Below are 21,312 nucleotides of genomic sequence, written 5' to 3'. Positions count from 1 at the left end.
GAGGTTCCAATCCAGGCCTTCCTGCTGCCCCCGCAACCCCCTCCTGTGGGACGCTCCTCTCCAGGCCTTCACGCTGCCCCCCAACCCCCGTCGTGTGGGAGGCCCCTCTCCAGGCGTGAGAGGACACAGCCCAATTCAAGGACACATGCCCCGCGGAGTGGCAGCCTTGAGGAAGCAGTCTTGTCATCTCCTGGCCCCGGTACTCGGCTAACCATGGCCGAATGGAGGTTGGGTGCCCCCCAGGGCGGTTCCCAGGGTGATCCGGTGTCCTGGGGTGGCTGGGGCAGCATGGCTGAGAGGACCCTGTGTGCCCTGCACTCCGTGGTTAATGGTTGGGGCCTCCAGCACCTTCCCATGCCTTCCCATGATGACACCCCCGGCCCCCCGCTGCGTAACAGTGACAGACGCAGTTACAGTGTTGGTTTCTGAACCATAAGCTCTGGATAGATGTGCCTCTGAACACCACCATCAGTCCCTAACTGGATTATGTATATTTGGCCTGGAAGCTTGATATTTAATATCAGCGTGCTCTCCGGTGAATGCCTTTCTTTCTCCAGATAATCTATTCCCATTCTGCTTCCTTCTAGGCTTCTAACCTCATTACATCTTTCATATCACAGCTACTCTCCTTTCTAAACAAAACCGACCTGCCCCTGGTTCTCAGAGTCTAATTTCACTCCCAAACTGGGGCACAGGGCTGTGGGGCGGGGCTCAGGGCTGGGTTTTCGGCCCCGTTGACCCAGGCCAGGATCTCTGCCTGTTCCAGGATGGTCAGTGCTGAAGGCAGCCTCAGGACTGAGGTTGGATAGTGGGGTTGGAAGCCTCGTTTGTGGGAGGAAGATGGCTTCTCCTGTGATTCGAGTGATGAGGTCCCAAGAGAGGAGCTGACCACGTTGAGACTGGCCATAGCCCGATTGGAGCTGGCCAGTTGCTGCCCCTCAGTTCCTTCTTCCTGCTCCCCCAACTCCCCAGCCCCCTGGGGTCTCCAGTCAGCAGGGAGAGTGGGCACAGCTTGGCGGGACCCTGGCCTGCTGGGCAGCCGCCTCCCGTGCCCTGTACCCAGAGAAGGAGCTGATGGCAGCACAGCTTCTCAGGGGGCTGAGGATGCACTGGCTGCATCTGCAGGGTCCCCAGAGCAGGGCCCGGAAGAGGGGACCGGGGATGGCATCCTCTCAGGGCCAGGCATGCAGGAAGGGGCTGAGCTAGAGTTGTGCCTGAGTCTGTCTTCTCTCCTCCCCTCCCCCCGCCCGTTCCCTCTCTGTGGGCCTCGCCATCTGGACCCCGATGGACAGAAATGACGTCGGCACAGGGCCCCTTCACAGCCTTTGTCCTCACGGCCCCTCCTGGCTGGCTTTGCCCAGGCCAGCGCCCTGGGCCTGGCCTTAACCCTGACATCCCTGAGGGCTCCATGCATCTCAAATGAAGCGGCCCCATCCCCATCTCAGGAGTGGCCCACCACCTTCCTGGAGGAGTATCCCTGCTGAGCCATGAGCCCTGCAGCCAGTCTGCCGGCTCAGCCCAGCTCAGCTCTGCCACAGACCAGCCACGCCAGCAGCATGTCTGTTTCCTCGTCAGTGAGACGAGTACAGGCCTCAGGGCCCTGTGGCTTGCGGCACGCAGTGCGCCCAGAAGTGCCTGTGTGGACACAGTGTGTGCGTGGACGCAAGCGCGTGCCGTTTTCATGGCAGGAAACAGCAGAGCTTTGGGGGCGACTTGTTGCTAAAGGGAGTGCGTGTATTTGGTAAATAGTTCAAACAGAGCCTGAGGGCTGGAACTCCCTGGCTGAGGCCGACCTTGGCGATTCCTTCTATACCCTTGGAGGCATCCTGCGCACGTTGGCGCCTTTGGGAACAGAAAGTGCTGATCCAGCTTGCAGAGGGCTCCATCGAACCCGTGTGGGAGCCGCTCCCACAGTTTGAATGGCTGCGGGCTCCGCCTTGGATAGGCCCTGCCCGGGCCAGGCCTTCCAAGCCCAGAAATAGAAACGTGGCCCCAGCTCCCACCTCAGTCCCGAAACCGGCGCCCAAGTCGTCTGTCCCTGGCCGCACCAGTGCCTGCTTCCCTGTGTGCCGCCAGCCACGCAGCAGCTTGGAGGGGACCCGTCCTTAAACACTTCCCGACTGCCGGGTCCAGAGCTGCACCCTCCCTCCCTTACTCATCGCGTTTGAGTTCACAGTTGGTGTCCTGGTTTTCTACTTGAGTGGGCGCTGGGATGGAAGGGTCCCGCCTGGGCGTCTGGGTTGGTCAGGCGCACATAAGCAGCCTTTGCAGGAAGCCATGGCTGGGCCTGGATCCCAGTTCTAGCGCCCCACCGTAAGGGAGAGCCAGGTGCTTCCTGTCCCTCCCGGCCACCTCACGTGTAAAATCACTGGGGGTTCAGGGCGGTGGTCTTGGGGGGTGCGCTGCGCAGCCGCTTGCAGCTACAGCAGCTGCTTGGAGCCGTCTCCGACTTTGCACACCCGTTTCACAGAGGGAGAAACCGAGGACCAGGGAGGGCGGGGCTTGCAGCGGGTGGGTGGGGGAAGGGCTCCTCCTTTCAGGTCCCAACTCTCGACAGTGGCAATGAGGTCGCTCTTTTTTCCTTTTTTGAGACCTGGTCTCGCTCTGTCACCTACGCTGGAGTGCAGTGGTGCAATCTTGGCTCACTGCAGCCTCCACCTCCCGGGCTCAATTGATCCTCGCACCTCAGCCTCCCCAGTAGCTGGGGCCAGAGGCGCATGCCGCCACCTTCGGCTAATTTTTTTATTTTGTAGACGGAGTCTTCCTATGTTGGCCAGGCTGGTCTCGAACTCCTGGGCTCAAGTGATCCGCCCACCTCGGCCTCCCAAAGTGCTGGGGTTACAGGCGCCGGCCACCGCGCCCGGCTGTCGCCCTTTCTGACTCAGTTTCCCCTTCTGGGAGCGGGGTGGCACGTGTCCGTAACGACTTCTTGTGAGGACCAGAGGAGCAGCGCCCACACAGCGCTCAGTGAGGCCGGCGCTGCGCGCCTTTCCCCGGGTGGCCGCGATCGGAGGCAGCGCGTTCGGACCCCGGGCCGGCGGCGGGCGCGCGTGGATCGGCGCCTCGGGGCTGGATTAGTCGGGTCTGCCGGCGCCCCGCCCCTGACCCGCCCGCGCTCCCGCCTCCTGCGCGCCCTGCTCCGCGCCCGGCGCCTCGGGGCCCGCGCCGCGCCTGACGTCCGCCCGGGAGCCCAGAGCGCGCGGAGCCGGCGCGGCGGACATGCGCGTCCCTGGCCCGAGCTCCGGCTGAGCAGGGCACGCGGGGAGAGGGGTCGCCTGGACCGGCCGGGGCCACCCGGGGCCCGCGCTCCACGCCCGCGTCCATGCAGCCCGGCTCCGGCCCGGGGACTAGTGGCGAGTGCCTGGGGCGCCGGCGAGGTGAGTGCGCCCTGCGGGCTCCGGAAAGGGAATTGGGACTTCGGGGGGACAGGGGAGGGGGAGCGACCGCCCCCTAGAAGAGCCGGACGCCCGAGATCCCCGGGCCTTCTGCCCACCCCGCCTCTCCCGGAGCCGAGCGCGGAGACCGCGTCCTCCCGGGGGCGCACGTGGCGGCGGGCGGGCGGGGGTGCGGCGCGGCCGAGGGTCCCAGGCCCGGGTCAGGGCACCCGGCGTCCGGGGGTGGAGGCGGGGCCGAGCGTTATGGGGGGCGCGCGCCTTTGTCTGCGCCCCGGTGCGGAATCGGCCACCCGGGTTCCCGGCGCCGCGCTCACCTGCCCCGAGTTGGAGTTCTTTGTCTGGGGCGGGGCGCGGCTGGCCCAGACTGCGCCGCGTGTTTGGCCGAGGCTGCTCCGCGGGTCGGGTCCTCGCAGACAAAGCGCGCCCTGACCTCCGCCCGCCGCCGGATTGTGCACCTCGCGAGGGCTGAGGCTCGCCCGGGCGCCCCAGCTGCCTCTTCGCAGGGACCCTGAGCCTGCGGGCCCGGAGTCCTCCCACCTGTACGCTGGGCTTGAGTGACCCCCTTCCCTCCACCCCACGCGGGCTAGGAGGCAGAGGCGGCTGCTCGTGCCTGGGTCACGTCCCTACAGATCATGCTGAGAAGTTAACACGAGTTTAGTGGCCCCTGGGGCTGCCACCCCCTTTGGGTCAGCTGGCCAGCGCCAGAAGCCCTGTTCTAGAAGGGAAAGAGCTGAGGGACCGCGTGGGGGAACGAGCCCCAGAAGGTGCAGCTGCTGTGTGTGGTCTAGGAAGGGGTTGGAGCCTGGGCCAGGCCCACAGAGGGCGGGCCCCTGTTCTGCTCTCAGCCCTCCCGGATGGGCGTGGCTGCACCTGGCCAGGTGTCCAGGTTCTCACTGTGAGGTGGAGGCCAGCTGCCTCTGGGGCCTCTGCTAGGGCCGAGGACCCCTGGAGCACCCATTCTCAGCTTCCCTGAGCAAACTTGTCTGCTAAGTGTAGGGCCCACTGTGGCGTAACCAGAATGGGTGCTGGATGGCCCCAGCCGCGCGGCCCGTGCGGGAGACCCTCCCCTCCCCTGCAGCCCTCTTGGCTTTGCTGGTGTCTGGGGCGCCCCCTTGTGGCCCTGGGGAGCTCGTGCTCGAGCCTGGGACGTGAAGTGGAACCCAATAGAGTGTTTGGGTCCCAGTGAGGTGGAGGGCAGCAGAGCCCCAGACAGGGCTCCACCTGTGGTTACCCTAGAGACGAGGGCCGGCTTTGGGGGCTGTGCTTTGGGGTCTGCCTTTTGGGTTGGCCGTCAAATCGCGGGCTAAGCTGAATTCTCCTCCCTCTGTCCACCTGGGAGGCCTCAGCACTCGCCTCCTTCCTGGCCCCCGGCGAGTCCTGGTGGCGTGGTGAGGCCTGCTGCCCCAACCACAGAGGGGGCAGTTAACAGGTGGGCCACCTGGTGAAGAGGCGACTCAAATCCAGGACTCCAGCCAAGAAGAGGGCCCGTGTGGGTGCCAGAGACGGGGCAGCCCCTCAGATGAGGGTCCAGAAGGCCTCCCAGGAGGGTGGTGCAGGCCCAGGAGAGACCCCAGGGGGCTGTGGCAGGCCTGAGTGTTCAGTGCCTGGTTCATGGCTGGCATGGAGCAGCACTGGATCCCCATCCTTGCTGTGTGAGGGGCCCAGATTTGGGGGCCTGGCTCAAGGGAGCATTTGGTGCTGGCACTGCTCGGGGATGGGCACAGCCAAGGAGGTGCCGAGGCCTTTCTGGGGAGCCCCAGTGCCCCCTGGAGGCCCAAAGGCTGGTCTGGACTCCTTCCTGCCCACCTGCACAGGCCCGTTCACTATTTCTCCTGTTTCTCTCGGAGTCCTTCCTGTTTCCGATGCTGGGATGGTCACTGCGTAGCCTGGGTCACCAGCAGTGGCCGGACAGGGCAGGGAGGTGGAGGCGGACCCCATGGGAGCCACACTTCTGGGGGATGATGTTGAGGCGAGCAGAGGGGAGAAAGCCACACGCCCCAACCTCCGGGCCCCCTGGCTTCCTAGGGGTGAGAGGTTCCTGTCTTTCTTTCTTTGTAACAAGCCAGGATTCTAGGGGTGGTGGCTGCAAGGCTGGAGGAGGGAGAGGGTCATCGGGGCCCTGGGCTGGGGCTGGGAGGGTCCCTTTCTGGGGTGCCGGGGTCTCCTAGCTTCCATCCGACCCGGCCCCTGCATAGTTGAGCTGGGTCTGAGCAGAAGCGTCCTCCTCTCAGAAGGAGGCCCTACCTCACTGCCTGGGGGTTGGTGGCTGGGGGCGCTGGACATAGAGTTGGTGTTTCACCCAGCAGGAGGCTGGGCTGCAGGACCCCCGCCCCTGCTGGCCCTCAGCAGGTGGACAGACCCCTCCCCAACCCCGGGAACTGCACAGAGTGAGCAGACCCTGTAGCGTCAGTGCCGGGAGCTCGGCATCCCCTCACACCAGCCGCACCGCAGCCCTTTAACACGCAAACGTGCGGGGCCCAACCGCTGCTCCCTTCCAGGGGCCCACCTTCCTCCTGTGCAGGGGCCCTTTCGGCGCGTGTGGGTGTGGCAGGCCCTCCTGGCTCTTGCCATCTTACAGGCATGGACCTGCTGGTCTTCTCTGTGGTTCAGGCTCTTGCGACGTGACCGGGAAGGGCTTCCCATTCCAGCAAGAAGGTGGAATCCACACCTGGTCTTCTCTGATACGTTGATGGCTTTTCCCTTTTATGTTTGCGATCTGTCTGGAATTATTTTCAGATAGGGGGTGAAACAGGAGCTTGCTCTGAAGGACCTACACCATGCCTGGCCCCACAGCCTGTACCCCACGCCTGGTCCCCACAGCCTGGCCCCCACAGCCTGCACCCCACGCCTGGCCCCCACAGCCTGCACCCCACAGCCTGGCCCCCACAGCCACGCCTGGCCCCCACAGCCTGCACCCCACAGCCTGGCCCCCACAGGCTGCACCCCACGTCTGGCCCCCACAGGCTGCACCCCACACCTCGCCACCACAGGCTGCACCACGTGTCTGGGGCTCCTCATTCCGTTCTGTGGATCTCTGTCCCTCCCGGCATCTGTGGGAACTCTTGGGCTTCTCATTCCGCTCTTGGATCTCCTTCCATCTGTCCGTCCGTCTGTCCGTCCGTCCCAGCATCGTGTCACGTCTTTTTGTTGGTTTCCAGTGCTGTCATTTACTGGCGGTAAATTCACCTATTTATTTTTGCGGTAAATGCAGCTATTTTAAGTGTGCGGTTTGCTTTTTGACACATACCTATGACTGTACACCCACCCCCGTCGCCCCTGAACCCCCGAGCTCCTGTCCACCCCCAGCACCCCTCCAGCTGACACATACCTAAGACTGTACACTCACCCCCATCCACCCCTCCAGCTGACACATACCTAAGACTGTACACTCACCCCCATCGCCCCTAGACCCCCGAGCTCCTGTGCACCCCCTGCACCCCTCTGGCTGACACATACCTAAGACTGTACACTCACCCTGTCGCCCCTGGATCCCCGAGCTCCTGTGCACCCCCTGCACCCCTCGGCTGCTGTGGCTGGGGCTGCGCTCACGGTCACACGGCTGCATGCTCTTTGTGGTCTGGCTTTGGCTCCTGTGATGTTTCTGAGGCTCACGGAGCACATGCCAACAGCTCCTCCGTGTGTGGCTGAGGCAGACGCGCTCACTGTTGATCCACCTGCGGGCGTCATGTGGCCACGCGCTCACTGTTGATCTGTCTGCCAGTTGCTGGACACGGGTGTCCCTCTGGGCAGCTGGGCCTGGCTTCACACCAGGCCCCGGTGGACCCTGAGCCGCCTCCCCTCTGCCCTGAACAGCAAGCAGCACAGCTCCCTTGGCTGGGCCGTGTGGGATTCAGGGGAAGCAGCTCCCATAGTAAGGACCTAGTAATGCATGTGTTCCAGATACCTGCCTGGGATTTTGATTGGGGTGATAGGAAACGTGTGCTGTGGCATGGGGACAGCAGGCCTCTTCTCAGCACCCAGTGCCCCTCTGGTCTGGCTTACGCCCTGGTGAGCTTCCTGGCTATGGGAGGGCCCCTGCCCTCGCCCTTCAGGGTTTTTGTTTGTTTGTTTGTTTGTTTTTTAGACGGAGTCTCGCTCTGTCACCCAGGCTGGAGGGCAGTGGCGCGATCTCGGCTCGCTTGAAACTCTGCTTTCCGGGTTCACGCCATTCTCCTGCCTCGGCCTCCCGAGTAGCTGGGACTACAAGCGCTCGCCACCACGCCTGGCTAATTTTTTGTATTTTTAGTAGAGACGGGGTTTCACCGTGTTAGCCAGGATGCTCTCGATTTCCTGACTTTGTGATCCGCCCGCCTTGGCCTCCCAAAGTGCTGGGATTACAGGTGTGAGCCACCGTGCCCGGCCGCACTCCCAGGTTTTAGCAGGTTAGAGAGCTGTGGGTCTCGCGCACTTTTCACTAGCCAGCTTCCTAAATCCCTTTTTATTGTTTTAACCCTAAGAGTCACAGATCATGTTACAGATCAGGGGGCAGACAAGCACAGAATCCCCATCTCCCAGCACCCAGCCTCCGAGTTAGATGCTCCCCACGCCCTGGTCTCTCACAGCCGTGCTCACTAGGCAAACCTGGCTGGCCCCTCCCTGGTAGCAGTGAAGCTGTTTATTACCTTTGTCATTGTTACATTTCAGTTACGCAGGTATTACCAGAATGCAGTCTCCTTTGTAAAAACTTAAAATGTGAGAGTTTAAGCCAAGTCTCTTGTGCCCCCCACCCCCGCCATTCCCAGAGGGGACTGCTCTCTCCTGGTGGACACATGAGCTCGAGACCCATTCTACAATTTCACCAACATAGATGCCGACACGTGGGCACCTACGTAAACACACACGTGATGCTCATGTACACAAACATCCATGCACACACTGCCACCCAGGTACACACACCCGAGAATGTGCGTGCCCCTGTACATCAACCCGAGAGTGCCCACGTACACCTACCTGAGTGTGCCCATGGACACTTACCCGAGAGAGTGCCCACGGACACGTACCCGAGTGTGCCCACGGACACGTACCCGAGAGTGTGCCCACGGACACGTACCCGAGAGTGTGCCCACGGACACGTACCCGAGAGTGTGCCCACGGACACGTTCGCGAGTGTGCCCACGGACACTTACCCGAGAGAGTGCCCACGGACACGTACCCGAGAGTGTGCCCACGGACACGTACCCGAGAGTGTGCCCACAGACACCCGAGAGTGCCCACATTCACGTACCCGAGAGTGTGCCCACGGACACGTACCCGAGAGTGCCCACATTCACGTACCCGAGAGTGTGCCCACGTACACTTACCCGAGTGTGCCCACATTCACGTACCCGAGTGTGTGTACGTGCCTGAGTGTGCATATGTGCCCAAGCACAGGCACACTGTCCAGATCCACGTAACACTTTTTCTTTGCAGTTGCTTCCTCCACACACAGAGTCCCCGATCTCTCCAGGGTACACACTGCAGTGTGGGTGAACGTCAAAAGCCGTGCAGTGAGAGAAGCCAATCGCAGCAGGTCTGTGCCGCCTGACAGCGTTCACGTGGAGTGCAGAAAGGACAGCTCTGTAGAGACAGAAAGATTTGTGGTTTCCCAGGGTTGGGGGTGACGGTTAGGGGTCAGGGTTTCTTTTTGGGGTGATGACAGTGTTCTGTCATTGATAGTGGTGACAGGTGCTTCACTGTGAACATACTAAACGCCGGTGAATTGTAAGCGTTAGACGGTGAGTTGGATGGTATGTGAATTACATCTCAAGTCTTAGTCCGTGCGGGCTGCTCTGGCCCAGTACCCCAGTGGGTGCCTTGTCCACAGCGGACATTCACAGCTCGCAGTGCTGGAGGCCACAAGTACGTCAAGGCATGGCAGAGTCCCTGTGAGAGCTTCCTGGTTCGTAGAGGGCGCCTCTCCGCTGCGTCCTCACGTGGTGGAAGGGCAGGTGGCTCCGGGGCCCTTTATGAGGCACTGATGCCACTTGTGAGGTTCCACACTCAAGACCTCATGACCTCATCACCCTCCACCTCCTGATCCCATCACCTGGGGGGTGAGGATTTAAACGTGTGAATTCTAGGTAGACAGAAACGTTCAATCCACGACTCAATGAAGCTGTTTAATCAAAACAACAAAAAAGGAGAAACCAGGAGAGAAATATCTATTTAAGGTCATTCTTACGAAGCTCATTCCTGGAAACTGCCGTGAAGTCCTCCAGAGCATGGGGCCCTCCGTCCACCCCTCCCCCTCAGTGGCCACAGGCCCACGCTCTCGCCCTGACAGGCCCACGTTCTCGCCACCTGCTTGTGGCAGGTGGTTGAGCGAGTTTCTCTGGAAGAGACGGAGGAGTGGGGCTGCGCAATTTCTGCGATTGACCCTCTGAGAGCTCCCCCACATGGCCCGGGACACTTAGCTGCCTGTCAGCAACACTGGGCACCAGGCTTGGAGCTTGGCCAGCCTGGGAGCATAGTGCGGTGTCCTGTGGGCGCTGGGAGCTCGGCCGGCCCCAGGCACACAGCGCGGTGTCCTGTGGGTGCTGGGAGCTTGGCCGGCCCGGGAGCATAGTGAGGTGTCCTGCGGCCTTGCGGACCCACACGTCCAGCCTGGTCGGTATCCTGGTTCTCTCACCTTTGCCAGGGCGCCTGTGCTGGGCTGTGGTTGGGAGCAGGAGATGTGTCCTGGGGCTCTTCGTCATCTGCCTCTGGCCTGACGGGTGGGAGCCCAGCAGGGCCCACACTACTGGTGCTGGTTCTCCTGGGAGGGGTGCAGATTTGACAAATGCCAGCGCTCCCCCAGTCCATGCCAGCAGCAGCCTTGGTTCCCAATCTCCCCCAAACCCCGTCTTCACTCAGAGCCCCTCTAGGAAGCCTGCTGCTCTGAGCAGAGCAGGGCCCGTGTGCCCCAGCGTGAGCACACGTACACACGCGCGCAGAGCTCAGGACTAAGCGTGTTCGCCTCGTACACGGGGGCACCCACAAGGGCACATCCCGCCCGGCCCTGCTGGAAAACCACCCAGACTTTGTGTGGGCATCGGGCGCAGGGTGCACGAGGATGAGGACCACCCTGACTGCCCCTGACCCCCTTCTCTCTCTCCAGGCATCCGTGGGCTCCGAGCAGCTCTTTGCCCCGGGAACCGATAAAGGTAAGTAGGTCACCTCGGCTCAGCTCCTGGGCCTCTGAAGGGACACGATGTGCCCTGCGTCTTGGTGGCAGGACATCCCCCTGAAGTCAGGGGAGAGATGGTCTTGGCACCTGGGGTGCAGAGCTGGGTGGGACCAGGGTGCTGGATTGCTGGGAAGCCCCCAGGAGCAGGGGAGAGTAGACGAAGCCACTGAGCCATAGGCAGGGCCTGGGCTCAGCTAGTAGCAGCAGCTCCCAGAGTGGAACCGTTAGGAATGCGTGCTCTCAGGCCCTCCCCGGGCTCGTGGGGTCAGACACTCGGGACTGTAGGGCCACCTGCCACGGGCACCACAAGCACCTGTGGCTGCTGAGTTAAAGAGAAACGGGACTGACTCACTTCCCTGGCTCTGCTGCCTGCGAGCCCCTGTGGTGTGGTAGAGGGGCCTGGATAGCCATTCCAGGCCAGGCCTTCAAAACCTGTGGCTGTGAGCTATGGGGCGGGGTGTCCACAGGCCAGCAACCCTCTCCAGAGGGGACAGCCCGGCATCTTCTTAGGGCCTCCCTGGTGCTGGGATCCTGGGATTCCCACACCAGGACCCAGGTGGGCAGCATCTCCGGGAGGGCCGCGGGGTCTCGGCTCCTGCCTCCCTGGGTTTCCAGCTGGAACCACCCTTTTGCTGGGACGGTTTCACCCGGATGTGACTGGACAGGACGGGCCCTGCCAACGCAGGCAAGGATGGGCCCTACTGCCCTGTAGCAGGCATGGCCTTCACCGGCCTTCACGTCGGAAGCCTGTTCACATCAGAGCGTCGCAGCAAAGCAGGTGCAGATGGGGTGGTGTCGGAAGGGGTGTGCACGGGACGGGCCCCAGTAGGAGAGGCAACTGGCTTCGCAGACAGAGTGTCACATGGGGCTGTTGAATACTCAGCTCACTGCCGCGGCTGCTGCTGCTGCATCTGGACAGACAATGTCCCAGTGAGGGCTGGAGGTGCTAGAAGGGCACAGGAGGCCCCACACGTGGGGTCTAGTCCAGGTCTGTGTGGCCCGACCCTCTTTCCATCCTGATCACGGCTCTTACTGTACGCAAGGGTGGCTTGGAGATGTGGGAGAGAGGAGGAGAGGTCCCCGTGGGGCTGACCCAGGGAGCTGGGAAAGCCGGTGGAGATAGTGCCCGTGGGCTCCCTCTCTCCTGTGTCCTCCGCGCAGCCTCTCTGCGGTCGCTGGGTGGTGGCTGCTGTGGAAGGCCTGGCCCCAGGTGAAGAGTGAAGATGGGGCTGCTTCCTGCTGCCTGTTTTCACCTGGGAGGAGCTCCTTGAGGCCCCAGCAGACCAGGCCCCATGGTCACGTGGGGCAGGGACGGCCGCAGCTGTCCCCCTGGGCCATGGCTCCACCATCCCAAGGCCTCAGGAAGGAAGCAGGGTCTGCCGGGGACGTGAACAGGAGGCATGTGGCACGTGGAACCTGGTTTTGTTTCTCCTGCGAAACTGGCCCCCTGACCGTGGCGGCTCCTGACGCCAGGAACGGGCTCCCCGCATGGACGCTGCCCTCTCCTGACTCCCGGGGACTTGATCTGAGACCTGCCTGAAGGGGCCTGAAAAGGAGGGTTTGGGGTGTGCGGGGGCGGGCAGGCCCCAGGGGCTCAGAGGGGCCCACAGGACCTGCGGGGGATGTGCCTAGGTGGGCAGAAGGGTGGCCCGGGAGCAGGGGTGAGGGTGGCAGGTGACAGGTGACAGGCAGTCACAGTGGGGGGCAGCCTCCCACTCAATCCCTGCCCAAGTTTCCAGGAAGTGGTCAAGCTTTCCACCAGGGGGTTTCAGAAAGAGAAGGTGGGCACCAGCTGTGGGCGCTGCTGCTGCGGTGGGGCGGACCTATGCCCTGGGCTGGGGGCACATCCAGGGGCCGTGAACATGAGGCATAGGCACACAGGCCCTAGCTCCTGTGTTCAAATCCAGCTCCCCTCTTGGGCCAAGTCCTTGATGTATCTTGGTTTTGTCTGTTAAATGAGGTCATAGCAGCCCCTGTCCAGGGACTGACTCCTGCAGGTCTGTCCTGTCCCTGCCAGTGATGCGTCTTCGGGCAGGTGGGCTACCCACCCCACCCCTGGCCACGCCCAGGCTCTCACGCCAGCTCCCTCCGCTGGGCGGGGCCTGGAGCCTTGGGTGAGATCCAGCTGGCTGTGCGGCCTCCGTGCCTGCCTCCTCATCTGAAATGGGGGCATAGCTGGAGCCCAGACATAGCCTGGACATCAGGCATCTACCAGGGCTCCCTGAGCCACCGGAGGGGCAGGGATGAGGCCCTGCTGGTCTGAACGCAGCCACCCTCTCTCTGCAGGCCCAGCGCTTGAGAAGTTGGAGGCCAAGGCCGGGCCGGTGCCCAAGGTGTCAGGCCTGGAGCGCAGCCGCGAGCTCAGCGCCGAGAGCTTCCTGCCCACAGCCAGCCCCGCGCCCCATGCCGCGCCCTGCCCGGGGCCCCTGCCCGGCTCCCGCGCCACTCCCCTGGTGAAGAAGGAGACCCCCGCCCCGCCCCACCACACCCCACAGCCGCCACCCCCGCAGCCCCGCGGCCTGCTCTCGACACACGTGCCTGCATCCCTGGGCGCCTTCGCGGGCCACGGCCAGGCGGCAGCCAACGGCCTGCACGGCCTCAGGTGGGGTCCCCGTGGGGGACGGGGCCTGTGTGGTCTCAGGTTGGGGGCTCTGCAGGGGTCGGGCTGGCAGGCGCTGAGCCCCGTGTCCTGCAGCAGGAGCAGCAGCGCCCCCCTGGGCCTGGGGAAGCACGTGTCGCTGTCGCCACACGGGCCGGGCCCCCACCTGTCTACCTCACACCTGGCGCTCCGGTCCCAGGCGCAGCACCAGCTCCACGCGGCCATGTTTGCTGCACCCCCGACACTGCCCCCGCCCCCGGCACTGCCGGCCAGCAGCCTGGTCCTCCCAGGACACCCGGCCGGTAGGTGTCTCGGCCGCAATCTCGCCCAGGGCAGGGGTGGGGGGTGCGGGGACACAGCCACCGGGGAGGGGTGCACAGCCTGGCCCTCCACCTGCTGTGGTCTCTGCGGACCCTGCGCGCCTCTCTGGTTCCCCAAGGTGTGCCTTTCCCCAGGAGTCCCTGCTGGGCCACGGGCCATGTGTGTGCAGGGACAGGCAGGACACGTGCACATGCACGTACAGACACGTGTTCACATTGAGACAGGCGCACGGGCCTCCCCTCATGGGGCCAGGCCTCGCCCGCAGCCTGCTGGGTCCTGAGCCCCGGGAGGAGGGGGCCGCACATCAAGCAGGCGTCATCCCAGTGGACCCCAGCCGTGAAGCCTTCCTCCCTCGGCCCCCAGGTGCTTCTCGAGGCTCCGAGTCAGCCCGGTCCAGGCTGGGGATGGCCCCGTGTCCCGGGATGGGACCAGGACGCTGGCCTGGGGGTGGCTGGACCCTGGCTCCCGGGGAGGGGCTCACCGTGTTCTCTCTTGCCTCTAGATGCCAGCCTGTCGGTCTCATTCAGCCAGCCAATCATGTATTGCCAGCCTCATTCGGGGATTCTGATTGGTACTTGGTCACAGGCTCCTCTCTTACCTGCACCCCTGGGCCCGCACGTGGCGAGCGGCCACCCCGGCTTGGCCTGCCGACCCCGGGAGTGCCAGGTGACTATCCGCCTCGCCCCACCGGGAGCCCACGGCCAACGTGCCTCTCTGTCTCTCTCTCTTTTTCTCTTGTAGATCACGAGCTGCTCAGGCAAGAGCTGAACACGCGGTTTCTGGTGCAGAGCGCCGAGCGGCCTGGCGCCTCCCTGGGCCCGGGGGCTCTGCTGCGGGCGGAGTTCCATCAGCACCAGCACACACACCAGCACACGCACCAACACACACACCAGCACCAACACACATTCGCCCCCTTCCCCGCAGGGCTGCCCCCGACGCCGCCCGCCGCACCCCCGCCGGTGCGTAGGCCCGCGTGCTGGCAGGGGGCGGGGGCGGGCGTGGGGCGGGGACACGCAGCAGGCACACGCAGACACACGCTCGCACACACACCAGCCCAGAAGGAGGTGGGGGGCCAGCGGCACCTCTCTGTTGTCTGTCCGGTCCCCAGCGTGCCCTCTGGTGTCCCCACCCCAAGCTGTGCCATGAGGCCCCCACCCTGGGCCGTGGTCCTGGAGTTAGGCAGGCACCCTGTGCCCATGTGCATGGGACACCCTCACACCTGCACTAGATCCCCAGTGCCAGGGCTGGAGGCCGAGACAGGCCTGAGGGGCACAGGGACCATGACTCGGTGCCTCCCGTGTTCCCCGCCCCAGAGGCCCGGTCTGAGGAGGGAGTTGCCGGGGGCTCGAGTCCCTTCCACTTTCTCGAGTTTTATTCGGAAACTGGCCAGTTTGTCAGTAACCCGGTGTGTCCCCAGCATGACCCAGCAGCCAGGGCTTCATGCCCCAGGCCTCAGCCGGGCACACAGACTGCCCGGGTGGGCTGAGTTCCCAGCCCACGCAAGGGGACCCTTAGAGTGGCAGGGCCGCCCTGGTCTGAGACTGAGTTCAGAGCCGTGGGGCTGGCGCTCTAGAGGATCCTGGGACGGCTGGCCGCAGCCACCAGCCTCAAGAATCACAACGCCATCCTGTCACTGCCCAGCCTGGCCAGGTGGGCGGGGGCCGGGGCCCAGCAAGGGTGTCGTGTGTGCGGGGCCTCACCCTCCTCTCCTTCCCTTCCAGTTTGACAAGTATGCGCCCAAGCTGGACAGCCCCTACTTCCGACATTCCAGCGTGAGTGTGAGTGTCCCTGAGGGGCCCGGCGCGTGTCGCTGTGCACGCAGGCCCTGGCCACAGGGCGGGCGGGTGGGGCTGCCCGTCGCCTGGCCTCACCCCTGCTGCATTGTTGCCACCTTCTGGTTACAGGCAGAGGGTGAGGTGAGGACTTGGGCCCCACACTCCATCCGCTCTCCTTCTCTTACAGTTCTTCCCGTCCTTCCCTCCTGCCATCCCAGGACTGCCCACCCTGCTCCCACACCCCGGCCCCTTCGGGTCCCTGCAGGGCGCTTTTCAGCCCAAGGTACCGCTGCCCCTGGCAGGTGGGGCGGGCACAGCGGGGGGTGGATTTTGGGGGGAGTGCATGACATGCATGACAACCTCGCCAAACTTTCTGCCCACAACCACCCCCCCTTCCCTCCCTTGTACCTGTCGTCATCTGGGCACTGGCGTGAGCAGCCCCTGCCAGGATGGGGGGCCCTGCGGTCTGTGTGCGGCCACCATGGGAGGGGCAGGGGGTCCGGCCTGGGAGCAGCCCTGGGAGGTGGTGGGACTGTGCGGAGAGCACACTGTGGACGCCTCGATGGAGAACATTCCAGTCCTTGGCAGGAGGCCCTGGTGTGAACAACAGCCTCACAGGCCGTCCATACCGCGAGAAGGTTCTGACAGGGCCATCCACACCGCGAGGAACTTGGTTCTTACGGGGCCGTCCGCAGGGCAGGGGACCTGGGCAGCAGGAGGTTGTGTGCCACCTCAGCCAGGGGAGAGGGAACCCTGTGACCCTCCTCACTGTCCCCGGCCTTGTGCTGTAACCCCACCCTCCACGGAGGGGCACACAGCTCTCAGTCCTGAAGCCTCCTCACCTGTGGGCCTTGGGTTCTGAAGACGGGGCCTGGACCATCCCCAGTAGCTGCCACGCCCTTGACCTCCCAGGACCCTGCAGCCCCCGACTCATTGCCCATAGCTGCCCTGAAGGGCCCAGCAGGCACACCTGGGGCACCGCCCACGTCGTGGATGGGCAGATAGCGCTTCTGAGGACCAGGCACCCCTGGGCACCAGAGGGTCTTGGGCCCCCAGACCCCGTGGTTGAGGAATTCAGAGGAATGGAGAAGGGATGCATGTGGTCCACCTGCAGGTGTCGAACAGGGACCCCCAGACCGGGACTTGGGGGCACTGCCCTGAGCCCAGACAGCCAGGACGCTGAGGCCCTGAGTCTGGGAGGGAAGGAATCTGTCCCAGCCACACCCCGAACACAGCTGCTTCTGGGCAGGGCGGCAGCCCAGAGGGAAGGGGCGGCTGAGCCGGTCGGGGCAGGAGAGGGGTGTGGTGTGACGGCCAGTCTTTGCTGCGGGACCTCCCTTTCCCTGGCACCCCTGGTGGGAAACGACCGTCTCCCCTTGGCCCATCCAGGCTCACGGCAGCTCCTCCTGGGCTGGAGACTAGGTGTGCACCACTCCCCCCTCCAGGTGGGGCTGTCTCCGCCCTGGCGGCAAGTGGCTCCCCAGGGAGGGTCGCCCGCCTTCCCCGGCAAGAGCACCTTCTTTCCACCTTTGCAGAAACTGGCGGGCTGAAGGTGTGGTAGTCCTGCAAGGGAGGGCAGGCTGCCCCTGGGAGACAGCGTGTGGGGCCCCACAGCAAGGCAAAGCAGGGCACAGGCCCACGCCAGAACCAGGAAGTCCAAGGCGTCCTCCTGCCTGGGCGGCCCCACACGCACACAAGCTGTCTCTCTTTCTCCCCTCAGACTTCAAGCCCCATTGAGGTGGCCCGCCGAGCTGGTGCGGTTCACACACTCCTGCAGAAAGCGCCTGGGGTAGGTGTCAGTGGGCGCCTGTCCCCACCCCGGGTGATGGCCTGCCCTGGCCCGGCCCTGTGTGTGCTGGTGGCCACAGCAAACGGGCTGTGTCCCCTCCTGGACCTAACACTCCTTTCCTGTCTCCACAGGTGTCTGACCCGTACCGGGCGGTGGTCAAGGTGAGCGCGCGTTGGGATGGCCTATGGCGGGGGGGACTCTGGTTCCCCCCCGGGTGGCCTCGGGGGGCCCGTGACAGCAGGAGTCTGCAGAAGGCATGGGTGGGGGTGGCGCCGGCCCCACTGAGTGCTTCCGTCCTGTCGCAGAAGCCGGGGAGGTGGTGTGCCGTGCACGTGCAGATCGCCTGGCAGATCTACCGCCACCAGCAGAAGATAAAGGTGAGACCACTTGGGCTGGTGCAGGGCGCTTGTGGACCCGTCTCCAGCCTGGTTGGGCCCTGGAAGGCCAGGCATGAGGCTGTGTGTGTTCACATGCATGTGCATGGGTGTGATCCTCAGCGTGAGCCGCCTGCCCCTTCCTCTGGGTACTGGGCTCTTACTCTAAGCAGGTGAGCGAGGCCACAGGGCAGTGCTGAGTGCCCGGGTGCCACAAGCCCTTCCCCTCGGCGAGGTGTGCCGGCTGGGCCACGGGGAGTAGAGCAGGGGGCACGGGGTGCCGCGCCAGCTCCCCACGTCACTGGGGTGCCTCTGGGGTCCTCTGCCGCCCCCACTCCCCGCAGTGATTGAGTGTCTGCTGTGTTCTCCAGTCTTCAGCAGTGACCCAGGTGGACCCTAGTGCTCACAGCTGACGTGCACGTGGGAAGGCTGAGGAAGGAGGGAGCCCCGTGGGCAGCTTTGGTGCAGGTCCCACCAGGCCAGGAGCCGGGAGGCCGGGACAGCAGGACTGTGGCCTCAGCCCCGTGCGACCCTGCACCTCTGCTGTCCCTGCGCTGTCCTGATGACGCACATCACCTCTGCACACAACTCTTAAAAATCATTGTGTCCTAAATACCCTTTGGGAGAGGCGTCAGCAGGGTGGGACTCAGAGCAGAATGCTGTATGTCTTTTTGTTTTTTTTTTTTTTTGAGAAGGAGTCTTGCTTTGTCGCCCAGGCTGGACTGCAGTGGCGCGATCTCGGCTCACTTCAAGCTCCGTCTCCCGGGTTCACGCCATTCTCCAACCTCAGCCTCCCGAGTAGCTGGGACTACAGGTGCCTGCCACCACGCCTGGCTAATTTTTTGTATTTTTAGTAGAGACGGGGTTTCACCATGTTGGCCAGGATGGTCTCGATCTGTTGGCCTCATGATCCACCCACCTCGGCCTCCCAAAGTGCTGGGATTACAGGCGTGAGCCACTGTGCCCGGCCAGAATGCTGTATGTCTTTATACGTGCGTGTCTGGGTGGAACTTCTGGACACACAGCAGAGGAATCAGGTGCTCCCGGTGGGGGGCCGCCCACGGCAGAGCTGGGAGACCTCATCACTCCTGGTTTAGTCTTTGGAACTCAGGGCGTGGTTACTCCTCAGAGGAGGGCAGATCCTCTAAGAGGCTGGCGGTCCAGGGAGAGGGTGCACACAGGGTCTGCCCAGCCCTCACTCCTGCCCCCACGTAGTGCCAGAGTACCCCAGCATCATCATGGCCAGTGAAACCACCCCAGTGCCAGAGCACACTGCAGGGACCAGGAGGGGCCGGGCCGGGCCAGGCCAGCCTGAGTGTGGGTCAGAGGCAGGACAGGCGGAGGCAGCACAGTCACCAGGACGCGGTGGGGTCTTGCTTGGCCACACCCCTCCTGGCTCTGGGCCCCTCTGCTCCCGTGGGAGGGCACGGGTATCCCCAGTCTGCCCAAGCCTGGCCTGCCTCCCACAGCCGCCGGGCAGCTGTGGGTACCTGAAGTGTGGCCAGTGCAAGTGAGGGGCACATATTGTAGTTTCATATAATTTTAACACATTTAACTTTGAAAACTGATACCAAATTCAGTCACTGAGAAACTCTTCAGCATATTTGGAACAACTTGGTCATGTGAGTTTGCTTTTTCAATTTCATTTTTTTTTCTTGAGATAGAGTCTCGCTCTGTCACCCAGGCTGGAGTGCAATGGTGCGATCTCGGCTCACTGTAACCTCCACCTCCCGGCTTCAAGTGATTCTCCTGTTTCAGCCTTCTGAGCAGCTGGGATTACAGGCGCCCGCCACTGCACCCAGCTAATTTTTGTATTTTTAGTAGAGACGGGGTTTCGCCATGTTGGCCAGGCTGGTCTCGAACTCCAGACCTCAGGTGATCCGCCCGCATCAGCCTCCCCAAGTGCTGGGATTACAGGTGTGAGCCACCGCGCCTGGCCTGAACTTTTAAAAGAATCTAAATACAGAAGAAGTTATTTTCCATGACAGTGTAGCATCCCAACTGAGATACGCTAAGTACACACCACAGTTCAGAGGACGTGAGCTCTCCCGTTCAACTTTTTTGCTGATCACATGTAACATTTCCATCACCCTGAGTTAGAGAATACACCCTTGAAATCCATCCCACCTGCTCCCCTTTCTGGACTGGCTCCCCCCCAGTCCCTGCGGCCCCCCAGGCCTGGGCTCCCTGTGTTCAGGGCCAGTCCCCGGGCAGGTGGCCCTCACCCACTCTATCTTCCCAGGAGATGCAGCTGGACCCCCACAAGCTGGAGGTGGGTGCAAAGCTGGACCTGTTCGGCAGACCCCCTGCCCCGGGCGTGTTTGCTGGCTTCCACTACCCACAGGACCTGGCCCGGCCCCTCTTCCCCAGCACAGGTGAGACTGGAGTCAGGGGCCAGGTGGGGGGCGCAGAAACCTCACGCTCGTGCCCAGCCGAGCCTTCCTTCCTGTGCCAGGAGTGAGAGCGCTCTCTGGACCTCAGCACCAGCTTTTGCTTTTTGATGCTCACCACTTACTCAGGTCAAAGCCTGGCAGCTCCCTCACCTCACCTCATACCTCACCTCACCTCCTCCCCTCCCCACCAGCCTCCCCAGGGTGGACCTGGGCCTGGGGCTGCTGCCCCTCCCCACCAAGTCCTACCCAGTGTGTCCTGGGGGGCCTTCAGCCCATGCCACACGGCTCTGAGGCAGCTGGTCCTGGCCACCCCTCCTCCCTGGGGCTCCCTCTTCTGGCCCCACCAGAGGCAAAGGAGTGGCAGGGACCCAGGCCCACTCGAGGCTGCCCCCTTCTGTCTCCCAGCCCCCTTTCCCAGGAGGAGTTTGGCCTCTCGCAGAAGAGCAGGAAGCTGCTCCTGAAGCCAGGCTGGACCCACACCCCAGTGCCCCTTCCTCACATGCACGGCTGCTCCCAGGGTCCCAGGACTGGCCCGGCTGCAGTGGTTTCCTAGGAAGGGTCCCAGGACTTGGCCTGTACTGTCCGCAGTGGCACGGCCCAGGGTGGGGTCTGCCAGGAGCATCGAGGGTCTCCCTGCCCTTTGGAGTCACCCACTCCCCCAGGTCACCCCTCCCCCAGGTCACCCCTCCCCCAGGTCACCCCTCCCCCAGCAACGCAACGTGACCACACGCGAGTGTCATCCTCCAGGCACGCAGAGGCACACAGACTCGGGTGCTGATCCGTGGGCACCACTGTCAGGCACAAGTCCACGTTCCAGGCCCCCAGGAGGAAAGTGGGCTCAAAGTTCAGCCACAGTGTGGGGTGGACACAGGGTGGGTGCCTAGAGGCTGGCTGAGGGCCAGCCGTGTGCACAGACCTTTCCAAAGATGGTGTCTCAGCCTGCACGGTGCACGCCTTTCTACACATACACAGTTACACACGCCGTTACACATACACATCCATGCGTGTGCGCACACGTGAAGCATGAGTATCCACATACAGCTGAGCCTTGAACCACACAGAGGCTGGGGCACTCCCCACCAGTTGAAAATCCAGGTATCAGTTTTGACTCCCCCGAAACTTAGCCTACTTCTGACAGGAATCCTTACGATAGCATAAACAGTTGCTGAACACCTGTTTTGTGTGTTACATGTATGATAGGCTGTATTCTTACAATAAAGTCCACTAGAGAAAAGAAAACCTCACGAGGCAGACCATGACCAGGCGTGGCGGCGCACACCTGTGGTCCCAGCTACTCAGGAGGCTAAGGCAGGAGGGTCGCTTGAGTCCAGGAGGTCAAAGTTGCAGTGAGCCATGATTGCACCACTGCTCTCCAGCCTGAGCAACAGAGCAAGACCCTGTCTCACACACACACACAAAATCATAGGGAAAAGATATTTGCCATTCACTGCGTGGAACTGGATCATCTTAAAGGTCTTCATCCTTGTTCTCACGCTGAGTGGGCTGAGGAGGAGGAGGGGCC

At 63.2% G+C, this 21,312-nt stretch overlaps 1 protein-coding gene across 12 annotated transcripts in view; it reads left to right on the top strand.

The window, feature by feature from the left end:
- FBRSL1 (fibrosin like 1) overlaps window positions 1-21,312 on the top strand; it is a 95,672-nt gene that overhangs the window by 66,829 nt on the left and 7,531 nt on the right. For 3 of the 12 annotated variants that reach the window (XM_032761844.2, XM_058424958.1, XM_058424964.1), the window contains exons 6-16: window positions 10,471-10,516; window positions 12,826-13,141; window positions 13,235-13,440; window positions 13,962-14,030; window positions 14,201-14,418; window positions 15,181-15,237; window positions 15,422-15,517; window positions 16,955-17,023; window positions 17,155-17,184; window positions 17,329-17,400; window positions 19,640-19,772. In XM_032761844.2, coding sequence (XP_032617735.1) covers window positions 10,471-10,516; window positions 12,826-13,141; window positions 13,235-13,440; window positions 13,962-14,030; window positions 14,201-14,418; window positions 15,181-15,237; window positions 15,422-15,517; window positions 16,955-17,023; window positions 17,155-17,184; window positions 17,329-17,400; window positions 19,640-19,772 — 1,312 coding nt within the window. Of the gene's footprint in view, window positions 1-10,470; window positions 10,517-12,825; window positions 13,142-13,234; window positions 13,441-13,961; window positions 14,126-14,200; window positions 14,419-15,180; window positions 15,238-15,421; window positions 15,518-16,954; window positions 17,024-17,154; window positions 17,185-17,328; window positions 17,401-19,639; window positions 19,773-21,312 lie in introns of all 12 variants that reach the window. The other 9 variants (XM_058424967.1, XM_058424966.1, XM_058424961.1 and 6 more) reach the window with 6 other exon arrangements.

Source organism: Hylobates moloch, unplaced genomic scaffold, assembly GCF_009828535.3.
Source record: "Hylobates moloch isolate HMO894 unplaced genomic scaffold, HMol_V3 SCAFFOLD_12, whole genome shotgun sequence".
NCBI lineage: Eukaryota > Metazoa > Chordata > Mammalia > Primates > Hylobatidae > Hylobates > Hylobates moloch.
Note: the sequence above shows the minus strand (reverse complement) of the source record. Positions and strands in the feature narration are given on the sequence as shown.